A 15,621-nucleotide genomic window follows, 5' to 3' on the forward strand; every position below is an offset into this window, starting at 1 on the left:
ACAACGGCATTATGACTTCAGGCTTTCGGCTGACGAAACTTCTATTGATACAACCCAATATCTGCCTTGCCTTAGATGAAGCCTTCTCCACTTGATTGGCAATTTTCATGTCTGCACTGATGAATGACGCTGAATGTTAGGTGGTACTTCTTTGCCTTATTTTCAGTGCAGAAAAAGTGTTCAAATGACTACAAGGCACTGAAAAAGTGCAGAAACAGCAGATCTGTGAAAAAACACACACTCACATGGCTATGGGAGGGGCAGGATGGGCCAGGGGCATTCCATTTTAAATTGAATTTGGGGTATCTGTGCTTAACTTGCACGTCAGGATTTACACCTGGTTTCAGCTGGTATACTGTAACTCCTCGTGCCCAAAGTTGAGTGTGAATCCTGGTGCTATGCACTATTCTATAAAGGGCATCAATCCTGAAACACACTTTACAGAACACTGTTCAGTGTCAATTTTTTTGTATCAAATTCTGAGTGCCATTTATAGAATTTTATCCCATGTGATGGCATTAGATCTTGGGACCAAGCAGTTCCTTTCTTAATTGAGGGGAAAAAACCCCCCAAACTATAAACTTTCTATAAAGAAATAAAAAAGGGAAGATTAGGTTATTACCTTGATAATCTTCTTTCTAGTAGATGGGTACAGTAGTCTGAACTAAATGTTTTATCCCTCCAATCATGGGAAACTTTTAGAAGGCATCAAACAGATACGTCACCTATGCCTTCTTGTGTCACTGGGCATTGCCCTTCTCCCTCAGTTCGTTCCAAAGCAATGGATAACTTCTAAATAGGAGAAATAACAAGGAGGTCACTGAACTCCCCAATAAAGTCAATTTTGTTCTGCTCTGTAATCAAAACAAGTAGGGGTCCTTTAACTAAGGTGCGCTAAATCGGTTAGAGTGCCTTAGAAAAAGGACCCCTTAATCAAATAGAAACATACCATAATGAAGGTGGAACATAACAACCCACCTACCTGAGTGCAACCAGCACTAACATTTACACAGCATGTCTTGCTTCTTACTACAATGCATTATTCAACGGTTTAATGGTGAAAAACGTACATCATCTCCGAAGTGTACAAAATGTGGCAATCAAACTTCTAAAAAACCTCAATGCCCGTGACAGTCTCCACAGGCTCTAGCGTCAGCTCACCGGCTGCCCGTAGCCAAATGCTGTGTCTTCAAGGACTGATGCCAATGTTCAGATCCTTGTACAACATGGCACTGAGCTACGTGACAGCCAAGCTTCCTCCGTATGTGCCAAACATGTCCCTCTGCTCACAGGATAAAATATGCCTCAAAGCGCCCCTGACCATGCCCTACAACTGGAAACCGCCACACGACGTGCCTACTCCCACCTCATACTGAGGAACTGGAATCAACTGCCCCCGCAGATCAGATCCCTTGAAGGTCTCCTCAACTTTAGGAAAACAATAAACATAGAAGATGACGGCAGAAATGGGTCACGACCCAACATGTCTGCCCATTCTACTAACCCACCCCCTAATTTTTTCCTTGAAGCGATCCCACATGCCTATCCCATTTTCTCTTAAAATCCAGCACGCTGCTGGCTTCAATTACCTGAATTGGAAGACTATTCCAATTGTTGACCACCCTTTCGGTGAAGAAATGCTTCCTGGTGTCACTATGAAATCTTCCACCCCTGAGTTTCAACGGATGTCCTCTTGTCAACTAATTCCATTGCCCATGACCGATGGATTACAAAGAAATGTATATGAGTACTAGATCCCGATATGAGTCACGTTGGGATAAAAACTTGGAATTGAAATTCTTCCATAGTAACTATGGAAAATTTAACCTGTATTGGTATTATATCCCTAGTATGTTTCAAGTTAGAATAATATCCTTACAGTGCAAGTTTTTCAATACAAGTTAACTATGACAAACTGTAGCCTATAAACTGTATATTAAGTATATTGGCATTAGACCCCTAATATATAACAAGTTAGGATAAAAAATGCCTAGAAGTTGCAAGATTGTGACGGTATAGAAGAATAAAGTTATTATTATTTATATCTTCTAACTCAGGGGTGTCCAACCTTTTGGCTTCCCTGGGCCACATTGACTGAAAAAAATGTTTCTGGGGCTGCACAAACGCTGCAGCAAGACAGAGGAGGGAGCCGGCAAGACGGTAAACACCCGGGGGCAGCAGAGGAAAACACTGCATCGCCCTCGACTGGGGTTGCACAAAATACTTCACGGGGCCGCAGGTTGGACACCCTTGTTCTAACTTGTTAACCCCAAATACTTCAGTAGCAGTTCCTAACTACTTCCAAAATCCTGCAATCAAACGCCCCAAATCTTGCCATTACTGGATGAGGTGTAAGGACATTCTGAAATGTTCAGTAGTTTGAGAGAAAACTCCGCTGAAGAATCACATGCCCCCCGTTATTCAACATGGAAAGTCAGCATTCATGGAAGGAAAAAAAAATAGTATTTAGCTCATATTGAACTTACTTCTCCAGCATAGGAAACAAGTGGTGATATCTCACACTGAATAGGCAGGTCATTGGCATCCTTCAAACTATAAAGAGAGCAAACAACAATGAACATTAAATAACACACAAAAAATAATTGTTCACAACCAATGAAAAACCACCAGCATCTTCCTAAATAAGAACGTACAAAAAGAATGCATAAATCCTTCCATTTCACAAAATTCCTTCTGGTAGGTACAGTTTACAATTGGCATTAAATAACCCCTCTGTCAAGGGGGGTTACGATTAACACTCTGAGATGCAGATAATCCACTGTCCACTGCTCACAAGGAAACCTCAGGAGCTGATGTGTAAACTGCAAACAAAAAAGTTTTAGATCAAAGGAAGGAAGGTACGCAAGGAGGGCAGGCAGGCAAGAAAAAGTGTCACCTTTAATTCAAAAAAAGGAAAAAGATCTCAAACCAATATCTTTCATAATGGTATTGCAACCAATACTTGGTAGAATTTTGTAAACAACTGGTGGGTTATGGTCTATCGCTACCAGGCAAGCATAAAGCACAATGTGGCACAAGGACATGAGAGCAACTGCTACTGGTTTAACAATTCAAGGGAGCTGAAAGAGAGCTGTGTACTCTTAGGGCTAGATTCACTAAATCTCCTTTGCTTCCCTGATCTGTGGCCGATCCGACAAATTCAGAAAACAAAAAAACTCAAATGAGGGCGGTCGGAGGAATGCCCCCTTCCAACCGTACAGATTGTTAGTGCGTGATCCCGACACATGAGCAGACTATCTGTACATGGTCTGCGCATGCGTCTAAGAGCCGTCTAGAGCTGCAAATTTTTGCGCATGCGTCTAAGAGCCGTCTAGAGCTGCAAATTTTTTTTTTTTTTTTACTAGCCCAGCAAGCCAGTGGTTTTAACTCGCTTTAAACCCGTGGGTTAAAATCACGGGCTCACAGTACGAAGAAGGGTAGGATGATCTCGGGGCTCAAGGGTCTCTCGTACGAAGAGAGACTGAACAAATTGCAGCTCTACACTCTCGAGGAATGTAGGGAGAGGGGAGACATGATCGAAACATTTAAGTACCTCACGGGACGTGTCGAAGTGGAAGATGATATTTTCTTTCTCAAGGGACCCTCGGCCACAAGAGGGCACCCGCTCAAACTCAGGGGCGGAAAATTTCATGGTGACACCAGAAAGTATTTCTTCACAGAGAGAGTGGTTGATCATTGGAACAAGCTTCCAGTGCAGGTGATCGAGGCAGACAGCGTGCCAGACTTTAAGAATAAATGAGATACCCATGTGGGATCCCTACGAGGGTCAAGATAAGGAAATTGGGTCATTAGGGCATAGACAGGGGGTGGGTAAGCAGAGTGGGCAGACTTGATGGGCTGTAGCCCTTTTCTGCCGTCATCTTCTATGTTTCTATGAGAGTCGGGGCAGCAGGCAGGAGAGATTCGGGGCAAGAGCAGGACGGTGAGTTGGGGCAGCAGGCAGGATAGATTTGGGGCAGAGCACGAGATTGGGGCAGGCAGGAGATAGCAGGAGATCGGGGCAGGTAGGAGATTGGGGCCGAGACAGGGCAGCAGAAGGCAGGGCAGTCAGAAAGGACCTCAGCGGCTCGTCCTCAGCAGTCGTTCCTTGGTGTTGATTAGCCAGCCCAGTCAGTTTGCAAAATTTCTGTATTGAATCGCGTCCCTGCCTACTTTGCATGCCGCTCCCCTCATTTGCATGCACGGATCAGAGGAGAGGTAAAATCAGGTCACAAATCTATCGGTACACGATCGGTTTGCTTAGTGAATCTAGCCCTTAGACATTGCTCTGTATTTACATGTTTATACAATTAGTCAGTAAAGTGCAAGAATTTTTTACAGGCAGCTTTGCAAACCCCACTCAACTCAGAAAAAAAGAAATTCTTCCTAGCGAGCCCGAATGACAAACTCAAAGATTCTTCAATTTCCTTGAATGGTCAAGACTTTCCTATTGTTGATTCCATAAAAATTCTGGGAGTGACTCTGGACCGTTACCTTACCCTTGAGGCACACACGGAATTATTGGTTAGAAAAGGCTTCTCGACATTATGGAAACTAAGAACCATCAGAAAGTACTTCGATGCAACTTCATTCTGTTTACTGGTGTAAGCCTCCATTTTAAGCATGCTTGACTACTGTAACATCATTTATTTGGGGGTCTTTCAAGAAAACCATTCAAACACTCCGAATTAGCCAAAACTCAGCAGTACGACTGATTTTTGGCATAAAAACATGGGTCACATAACCCCCTATTACCAAAAACGTCATTGGCTGCCCCTGGAGGCAAGAGGCCTGTTCACATTTGCCTGTCTTTGGTTCAAATCCATTCTTGGTTCGGCCCCTACGTACTTGGTCTCTCATTTCAACTTGGATTGTTCTATCAGGCCTACACGCAGAGTCCACATGTTCACCCATTCAACAATAAAGGCCTGCCGATACAAAAGATACCTGGCAGGCCAAATGAACGACTGACTGGGTAACATAATTACGCACTCCTCATCCTATCTAAGTTTTAGAAAACTAGTAAAAACAAACTTGGACAACCGATTTGGAACCTAAGAACTCCTATTGCCCTATCTCTTTATACTCTAACCGATTTGTAACCAAGATCTCTAAAACCCTCTCTGTACTCTGCTTACATGTATTGATGTATCTTCGCCGATTGTCAAGCTCCTCTTATTGTAAACCGCCTCAAACTATTATGGCTTTGGCGGTGTATAAGAATATTATTATTATTATTAATGGCACTATGAGGGGGTGTTATCCTGGGCTATCGTTAAGATCTCATTGCATAATAGTATGACTTGTAACCGCCTTAATAACTTCCCTCCACCCCCCGTGTAGGTTAATTTAAAATAAAGTTTTGGTTTCAAAGAACAGCACAATGTGTTAGCTTTAACTGCACATATATAAATGTGATCCAATATTCTACCATAGTTTATGGAAAAGTTAAGGCACCTCAAAAAACGTGTAGAGTTTGGGAACCATTTGAAGGAAGACAGCCTCAAGATGAGCACTTTGTCCACAATAGTGGAAGATTTATAGTGAGAAAGCTGAGAAACATAACAGTGAGTTATCTTGCTGAGTTAATAGAGAAGAGTGCTTATAATATGCCAAGTTAGTCACTACATGGAAATTCCTGTGACAGCTTCTGGCATGTCAGACAATTCTCCTGTAGCAGCAGCTGTTTGCTGTATTTTTATTTGAGACTAGTCTTATAGCCCGTTACATTAACGGATGCTAGAATATATGTGTGTGTGTCTGTCTTTTTTTTTTCTCTCTCCTTAGCCGCTTTCTGTATTTCTGTCTGTCTTTTTTTTTTTTTTTCCTTGGCTGTCCACTACCACCCCTTGCCTGCTCCCCCTGTTCATTCTCCCTTCCTTTTACCTCCCCTGTGTCCTCCACCACCCCATCACTGCTCACATTATCCAGCAGAAGCCCTTCTCCCTTTGTTTTACCTCCCCCTGTCCATCATCACCTCCTTCCTGTTCCCCCTGTCTTCATTTTTCTGCCCCCCTCCATGTTCCTCAGCACCTGTTCCCCTGTCCATCAACCCCTTTTCTGACCCTCCATTTCCGTGTGTTGCAGCATTTCCCTCCCACCCCACTTCCCTGTGCAGTATTTTCCTCCCCCCCATACCTTCCTGCTGAACTCCATGGCCTACTTATGTTTTTTTTTTTTTTTTGTAAATTGTTTATTAATAAATTTTTCAAATATACAAAACAAAGACACAGAGGTTAAGCAAACAGATATCTACAATGTCACATTTTCTCCAACCTCTTCCCCCCAAATTAGTAAAAAGATAAAGTTGTACTTTAATCTTCAGCACAATGCAAAAAAGAATCATATAAATCAAAATAAACCCCCCCCCCCTAACCCACCCCAAAATCAGCTTTCACATAGGGTTACACAAATATAGCTAAACACTCAGATCATGAAGGACATTCACACCACCGAATATAAGGATTCCACACCTTAAAAAAGGGTGTAAGACGAGATTTTGTTAATGCCGTCAATTTAGACATACGAAAAATAAAATCTATTTTTCGTAGTAAGTGTAATCGACCTGGGGGAAAGGCCTGTTTCCAATATGCAGCTAACAAAAGACGAGCAGCAGTAAAAATATAACAAGCCAATTTATGTGTATTAGAAGACAATGGAACCAAAGGTAGATGTAAAAGAGCACTACCCATAGCTCGAGAAATCGTGGTATGTAAAATATCAGATAACAGTTCAAATACCATATCCCAATATGGGATTACCTTCGGACAATCCCACCAGATATGAAGGAAGGTACCCAAACAACCACAGCGTCTCCAACATAAATTAGATACTTGAGGATACATGAGATGAAGACGCTGGGGTGTTAGGTACCATTGATAAAGCATCTTATATCCATTTTCCACCAAAGAGCTGGCTATAGAAACTCGAAGCAGGCGACTAAACACCCGCTCCCATTTAATAATCGGTGGCACTGGGCGTAAAAGTCCCTCCCAAAGAGATAGATATTTTACCGGGGGAGCCTGTTGTTGAATAAGAGCTTTATAGAATCTAGTAATACACCCCTTACCACTACTACCCATAATTGCCCACTCTAGGGTGGTTTCTTCCAAACAAATATCATCAAAAGCCCTGCGCCTAATAAAATCTATTGCTTGAAGATAGCGAAAATAATCCGTCGGCGGCAAATCATAAGCTTCCCTCGATTCCAAAAATGATAATAATCGCCCCTCTTCCACAAAATCTCCCAAATCCATAAGACCCATTTGAGCCCAAACCCGAAAACGACAATCAGATCTTCCTGGTGCAAAACCCCACGCAACCCACAACGGGGTACTACGAAAATACAATCGAGAGGGGAAAAACCTATTACGCAACCTAATCCACATCACAAACGTATGTTGCAAAAAAGGGTTAGCCCCCTTAAACATTTGTCGAGCCTCTTCCACTCTTAACCAAGGGATCACCCGACAAAGCTCTTCCGATCCCAAAATTTTTTCCCCTCGAACCCAACTTTTTGATCTATCCTTACACCAACTCAAAAAAGACTTCAGTTGAGCAGCCTCATAATAACGCCTCAAACAGGGTACAGCCATACCCCCCTGAGAGCGAAGTTGATACAACACATTCCTAGGCACCCGTGGGGGTCGACTCTTCCAAATGTATTTAAAAATTTTTCTAGCCACCCCACGAAAGAAAGCAGCAGACAAAGGAATTGGTAAAGCCTGAAAAAGATAAAGTAGCTTCGGCAATACCATCATCTTTACACTTTGTATGCGACCAAACCATGATAAGGAGACATTCTCCCATCTATCCAAATCAACCCAAAGAGATTGCAAAATCGCTGGATAATTAACTTCAAACAAAGAGCAAAGCCGCGCTGGCACATTGATTCCTAAATAACGTATAGATTTAGATGCCCATTTAAAAGAATAAGTAGCTTTCAAAAAAGCACAATCCCTTGGATGAACTGACAAATTCAATATCTCAGATTTATCCATGTTGGTCCGAAATCCAGATACAGCGCCATAGGCAGACAATTCACCTATAATACCCGGGAGAGTAACACAAGGATCAGTTACAGTAAAAATAACATCATCAGCAAACATCAATAACTTTGTGGAAAGTCCATTACAAACCATGCCATGAATATACTGCTGGGCTCGAACATGAGAAGCAAAAGGCTCCATCACCAACGCAAAAAGTAGTGGCGAAAGCGCACAACCTTGTCTTGTTCCTCTAGCTAACTGAAATGAATCTGTATACCCCCCATTAATCCGGAGAGCTGCTAAAGGCTTAGTATATAGAATCTGAATCCACATAAAAAACTGTCCTCTAATTCCCATAGCTGATAAAGTGCTCAACAAAAATGGCCACGACACCCTATCAAAGGCCTTTTCAGCGTCAGCACTCAACAGCAATGCTGGCATCTTTTCATGTTGTACAAACCAAATCAAATGAAGCAATCTACGAATATTATCAAATGTTTGCCTCCCCGCAATAAAACCCGCTTGGTCATCCTGTACTAAATAAGTCATATAACATTGCAACCTACGAGCCAATATTTTTGTGAAAATTTTGTAATCAGTATCTAACAATGAAATTGGACGATATGATACACAAAGCATAGAATTTTTTCCCGGTTTCAAAATAAGTGTTATACCCGCCAATCTCCATGAATAAGGCAACTCCATACCCATTTCTAAACTATTAAAGGCCCGAGTAAGAGGGCCTACAAGCAAATGTCTAAAACATTTATAAAATCTATTCGTAAAGCCATCTAACCCAGGTGCTTTCCCATAAGCCAAAGTGGAAATCGCCCATTGAGTTTCAGCTTCCGAAATAGGGGCTGACAGACACTCTGCTTCTTCAGATGTCAATTTAGGAAGCTGTGTCTGAGCCAAATAATTATCAATTTGAACTTGAGACACATCTTGTTCAGGAGTATATAGATGTTGGTAAAATGAAAGGAAAGCACCTGCAATAGATTCCGGCGTATAACAGGCTGAACCATCAGTGGCTGTCACCTTAGTAATCACATTCCTCAATTTTTGAGCTTTCAACTTATAAGCCAACTGACGGCTCGCCTGATTACCATATTCAAAATGTTTTTGTTGGACCAACTGTAATTGGTCTGATAATTCGTCCAATTGCATCATCTGAAGATCTTTTCGCACCTTATCTAGACGCGTCAGCAAAGCAGAAGAAAGATCCCGCTTATGCTTTTGTTCTAGATAATGCAATTGTTGGCGCAAAGCTTCCTGTTTTCGCCCACGTTCTCGCCGTCGATGTACTCCAATAGAAATAATATGACCACGTAAAACTGCCTTCATACCTTCCCAAAATATCAAAGGAGAAATCTCATCACTAGTATTAAACTGAATATAATCCTTCAAATTCTGTTCTATTCGAGACACTATTATAGGATCCGTCAATAGGTTATCACAAAATCGCCAGAACCGCCGCCCAAAGGAAGCCATATGAGGATGTAAAATAAAGTATACCGCAGCATGATCTGACCACACACGCTGAGCAATTCCAACATCTGACACCTGGGAAAGTAAAGCCTTATCAATGCCCCAAAAATCAATACGAGAATATGAATCATGTACTGATGAAAAATAAGTATAATCTTTGGTAGTTGGATATAGATGTCTCCAAGGATCAATCAAATCCCAGGTCATAAAGAAAGAGTGCAATTGCTTTCTATCAGATTTTCCATAATGAATCGACTGTGACGAATTATCCAATCCCACATCGTAAGTCAAATTAAAATCCCCCCCTACTAATAAAGAACCCTCTACAACCCCTCGCAACACCTGGTCTAAAGTTACCAAAAAATCTTTTTGCTCAGAATTAGGAGCATAAATATTACAAAAAGTATATAGCACCTGCTGCAATTCAACTTTTAATATCAAATAACGACCCTTCGGGTCTCGTATCACCTGTTTAATCTGAGGATCAAGGTGCTTTGCAAAAAGAATCCCTACTCCATGTTTTTTAGACCCCTCCTCATTTGAAGCAAAATATATATGGGGATAACGAGGATGTTTCACTAGCGTTTCATATTGAGGCTTAAGATGGGTCTCCTGAAAGAAACCCACCCCAGCCTTCAACCTATCAGCCTCTTTAAAAAGCAATTGCCTCTTTCGAGGTACATTCAGACCCCGTACATTTAAAGTAAAGAAACTAATACCTTCAGGAGCCATTCATCCAAACATACCCACACGCAACCATACTCCCGCAAACAACCCTTCACAACCCAGAATAACAAACCCCACTGTAAAAACCCGCAGCAAGAAAGAAAAAAACCCTTCTCCATTCCCCCCCCCACCTCCCTCCCCTCCCATCCCCAAACTAACCATAGGCCCTCCTCATGGTGGGCTAAAAGAGAAAGTGACATCCCAACATACCCCAAATCACACCAAACTTATGAAAAATAGTACGAGAAGAGATCATATATGCCAATAATAAACAAGAACTAGCAAGAGTCACATATCATTCAACCAAGAACCAAACAAAGCAGCTTAAAAATTCAGGTAGGTCCAGAGGCCAAGTTCTGCTCCAGGCCAGATCTCCGCTGCAGGCGCTTGCTACTAGTAGGGACCCGTTTCCAGCGCTGCGATGAAGCACCAGTTCCAGATGATGTAGTCGGCTCTTCCAAGGATGCATAAAGTTGAGCATCACGTAATATAGCTGCAGCTTCCTCCACTAAAGTAACCTTATGCTGTTGAGAAGCCACTTGAAAGGAAAGTCCAAAAGGAAAAAGCCATCGATATCTGATAGCATGGGATTGTAAGCAGTGAGTAATCTCCCGAAAATCTCGACGCTTTCGTAAAGTAATTGCGGATAAATCCGCAAATAATTCCACTTTAGAATTTTCCCATGTGATATGTCCCACTTTTCGAGCAGCTTGAAGAACTTGATTTTTAACTGGATATCGTGTAAAACAGGCTACCACATCCCGGGGCCTATCACCTACCCGGGGACCCAGAGCCCGATGCACTCTTTCAAACTCGATCACAGGTATTGGAGCCTCTGGGTCAGCTGCCTGAAGAAAGCGCTTGCAGATTTCCAACAAATGAGCCTGTAACTCCGATGCAGCCAAAGATTCAGGAACCCCTCTAGCACGCACATTACTCCGTCGGCTGCGATTCTCACCATCTTCTAGGCGAAGTTGAAAATCTTCCTGTCTGCGTTCCAAATGAGCGCACCGCGCTTGCAGGGCCACCAGATCCGTATCATGATCAATAACGCGTTCTTCAAACTCCTGCAGCCGAGCCCCCATCTCATGCACTGACTGCCCAATCTTAGCCACCTCCGATTGCAAAGTGCTTTGGATAGAAAGCATTGTAGATTTTAAATCTGCCATCCATGCACGCATTTCCCCACAGGTGGCCGATCGAGCATCAGACTCGGCACTCAGCTGGACAACGCCCTTACCGCGTTGTGGTTCATCAGTCTCACAGGCCTCAGAATTATCCGATGGCTGGTAAGCATAGGATTTCAAATCCGCTCGCCCTTTTTTCGAAGCCATCTGCAGCCCGCTAGTTTTCCACACTCAATTATGCAAAAAGTGCCAGATACTAGCCTCGTACCGCTAGCTGAAAGCTAAAAATTTAGCGCGATTCGGAGGAGCTTCGATTTTAAGCCACCATCGCTCCCGATGACGTCACTTCCTCCTGGCCTACTTATGTTAACGGCCTGCAGCCGCCGACAGCAGCGGCTGACATCCGCCTGGGGGGTGGGGGAGGAAGAGAGAGAGAGAGCTTCGGGCGGCCAGCAGCCGCCGCGGGCCGCCGCGGTCGACATGCGCCTGGGGGGGAGGGAGGGAGGAAGATAGAGAGCGAGCTTTGGGCGGCCAGCAGCTGCCGCGGCCGACATCTGCCTCGGGCCGCCAGAGAGAGCGAGCGAGCTTGGGGCGGCCAGCAGCCGCCGCGGCCGACATCAACTTGTCTTGCCTTGTGAGGCCAGACCATAAGCCGCGCATGTGCACTTCCTGTGTGTGCTACAGCTCATGAAAAACGGACGCACGCTTAGGAAGTGCGCATGCGCGGCTTACCATTTTATTATATTAGATGCGATGTCCAGTTTTGTAAAGAGCATCAGAGTCAGAAACAGAACATCCAGTTTCCTGCTTACTTTCCAAAAGGCCTGTTAACATAGAGCCTTCTGTAAAATATTTATAAAGCAGCAATACATACAAATGCATTTTCATGAACATGCAGGGGGAGCAGCATTTCAGAAAAACACAGTGCCTTATTTTTTTTCCCTTTAACTATTGTATTTGCGTCACGATACAAATTAAAAACTTTTGTTGCATATATCTCACATATGATATCCCTTACCAGCAACATTCAAATCCAAGTTTTTATGTCCATATAACAACCTCCCCCCCAAAAAAAATCTCACCAGCATTCCATCCTCCCATCGCCTCCTCTCCCCAAATGCACCTACTACTTACGACTGGACCCCCCACCCCACCCTTAGAAGCAGCTGTCCAATGAGCAAACTATTACCTATTCATTCATTTAATGGCACTTGAGATACCACTATCAGCCAAAGAATGGCATATAAGCAGTTTACAATAAAAATAAAAATTTCATATACCCATACAAAAAAAAAAAAAGAAAAAAGGTCTTGTTCTATCATGCTGTACAAAATGATACTTTAAACAAGTAGGTTTTAAGCTGTTTTTGAAGAGAGAATGAATTCTTGATACAGAGGAGAAGGTCATTCCATAGCTTAGGACATACATAATGGAAAGATGCAAGACATGACGACAACAATCGGATTTCAGAAAAGGGCGGGAGTGTGAGTAAATTATTATCAGCAGAACGTTAAGGATTGCTACAGAAGCAGCAATCCTCTGCAGGCTGCCCTAATTAGCAGGTGAAACTAGGAGGCCAGGGGGGAAGCCGAAGAACGCTACAAAGGAGGGAACATGCAGGCCTTGGGGGGGTGCCCTGGTGTAGATGTACACGGAGGGAGGGGGTCCATAGAGATGTGCATATGCTGGACTGGGGGGGGAAGAAGAAATAATGGGTCTAAAAACAGTGGATAGGGAGAGAGATGGTGGACAATGGGATTTAAGGAGGAAACGAACAGAAAGGGAGAGAAGTTGAACACAAGGGATGGTGTGTGTGTGTGTGTGGGGAGATACTGGATAGGAGGGTAGTTGGGAAGAGAAAGGGAGAGCTGGTGGACCCTGGGTTGGTGGGTAAGGAGGGAGAGATGCTGGATGAAAGGGTAGTTGAGAAAAGTTGAGATGTTGGGGTCCATCTCTCCAGCTGCAGGGATGGGAGACGAAAAAAAGGAAAGATGGCAGACCTCCCGGGGAGGATGAAAGACGGATGGTTTAATATTCAAGACTCATAAAACCAAGGTACCTGCCTTTATTGATAAACTTCTCCCTCCGCATGATCCATCCAGAGCCTTATGATCTGCCACTCAACATCTATTCTTCGTGCCCTCAATAAAGATTATTAGTACTCGCCGGGCAACAACATTCTCAGTAACTGCCCCTGTGATCTGTAATTCACTGCCAATTTATATTAGAGAAAAGCAAAATCAAGATAAATTCAAAGGAGCATTGAAATGTTTTCTTTTTAAAAAGACGCCTTCAAACACTGACTTTTCCCTTTCTTTTTTAAAGGTATCCGATGGTAAAGAAGTTGCTTCCCTTCGTTCCTATTGTTTCTCCCTTCAATGTTCTCTTTCCTATACTTTATTGTAGTTCTTCTCTTTTGTTTAACTTATGTTGAGTCTGCATATCTTGTTTGTATATGTCTATTGTTTTAAATTTTGTACTCCTCTTTTTATCATTGTAAATCGCCTAGAACCTAGGATATGTGTTTAATCAAATTTTAAATAAAACTTGAAACATGTCCTATCATTTTTTTAGTACTTTGTATATACAGTATTTAGGTGGTCTTGTTTATTACACTGTTTGTCCTGACAAATTATTGCAGCCCATTTTCTAATCATGACAGTATTACCCCCATTTTGAAAATTTTATATTGGCTTGCCCTAAAATTTTGCTGTGTATTTTTTTGTTTGAAATAGTTTTTATTCAGGAACAAACAGGTATAACGAGGAAAAGTACAAACATATCTGAAGGCAAGCAAACAAGGCAAGCCGAAAGTAAGATACAAACTAGAACCAGAAAGCCTCCTGAACAGTAGGGGCTCCCAGCATAGCAAGTAGAATAAGCAAAGCAGGAAAATATGTTATGCTGTTCATACAGTTTTCAAAATACACCCCAGCCAAAACACAAATTACCAATCCCCCCCCCCCTCAAGGCCTCCGTGCATGTGTGGATGTTGACATGACGACATCACACTCTTGACCTTAAACATCTTATGGAAAGAGGCTATCTTATATTGGTCATCAAAAAAGCGTATCTTCATGCGTGTCTTACCTTTTTTCAGTATTTGCTAATGGTGCGATACTACCATTGAAGGACATCAATGGACCGTTCTGTCCCCTGGCAGAGTGATACGAGCACTTAATGATACTACTTGCAACTCTACTTATGTTACATATACCATTTTTTATTCCTGTTCTAAACTATGAGGGTCAACTGAAAAGTTTCTGGCCTAATCAAGAAAACTGTTTTTTTAGGGGGAGGGGGAGGGGAATGAAATTTATTTTTCAACATAGTCTCTCTTCTTTTAACTCAATACATTTGCTCCGTGTTTCTCGAATTTTCATTCTTTCAGTAAAATATGAAAAGTCTAAACTGAAAAAATAGCTATTTACAGAATCTGGAAATAAATTTTCTTTGGATTCTGTATTCATAGGCAGCCATTTTTTCAGGTTTGGAAACAGAAAGAAGTTACTCGGGGCCAAATCCAGAGAGTATAGTAGATGGGGAATTAACTTGAACTACAAGTCATGCAATTTCGCCATCACCATTGTTGTGTGAGCTGATGCATTGTCCTGGTGGAAGAGAACTTTCTTCTTGGCCAAATGAGGACATTTCATCTTTATTTCAGCACTTAGACATTGTAATAAGTATGCACATTATTTGCCATTAATGGTTTTTCCCTTTTCAATAGTCAAAAATTATCTCATGGAAATCCCAAAAGATGGTCGCCATCACCTTTGCATCTGATGGAACAGTTTTCGTTTTCTTTGGAGTTGATTCATCTCTTGTAGTCCATTATTTAGATCGTTGTTTTGTCTCAGGAGTATAGTGATGAACCCAAGTCTCATCCACAGTCACAAAATGCTGCAAAACGTCGTTCTCATTACACTTAAAATGCTCATATGTTTTTGAAATGTCTAATTGAACTCATTTTTGGTCAACGGTTAGCAAACACAGCATCCATTGTACACTCAACTTCCTCATGTCTAAATATTCATGTAGGATGGTGTGTACATTCTCCGATGTAGTGCCAGCAGCCTCTGCTATCCATTTAGCGTCAATCAGTGACCTTCCATCATGATTCAGTGATCATAAACCATTTCGTCGGTTGTTGCTGTTTTTGGATGTCTGGAGTGCTTTTCGTCAACAATGCCTGCCCAACCACGTTTAAACTTAGCAGCCCATGCTTTCACCATTCAAAATGAAGAAGACATATCACCATACACTGTATCTAACTCCGATTTAATTTTGGT

At 42.4% G+C, this 15,621-nt stretch overlaps 1 protein-coding gene across 6 annotated transcripts in view; it reads right to left on the reverse strand.

The window, feature by feature from the left end:
• The window catches only part of UAP1 (UDP-N-acetylglucosamine pyrophosphorylase 1), a 70,095-nt gene that overhangs the window by 3,110 nt on the left and 51,364 nt on the right, over positions 1-15,621 (reverse strand). For 5 of the 6 annotated variants that reach the window (XM_033960995.1, XM_033960996.1, XM_033960992.1 and 2 more), the window contains one exon: positions 2,487-2,553. In XM_033960995.1, coding sequence (XP_033816886.1) covers positions 2,487-2,553 — 67 coding nt within the window. Of the gene's footprint in view, positions 1-2,486; positions 2,554-13,392; positions 13,541-15,621 lie in introns of those variants that run through there. The other variant, XR_004540877.1, reaches the window with a different exon arrangement.

This window comes from Geotrypetes seraphini, chromosome 10 (genome assembly GCF_902459505.1).
Source record: "Geotrypetes seraphini chromosome 10, aGeoSer1.1, whole genome shotgun sequence".
NCBI lineage: Eukaryota > Metazoa > Chordata > Amphibia > Gymnophiona > Dermophiidae > Geotrypetes > Geotrypetes seraphini.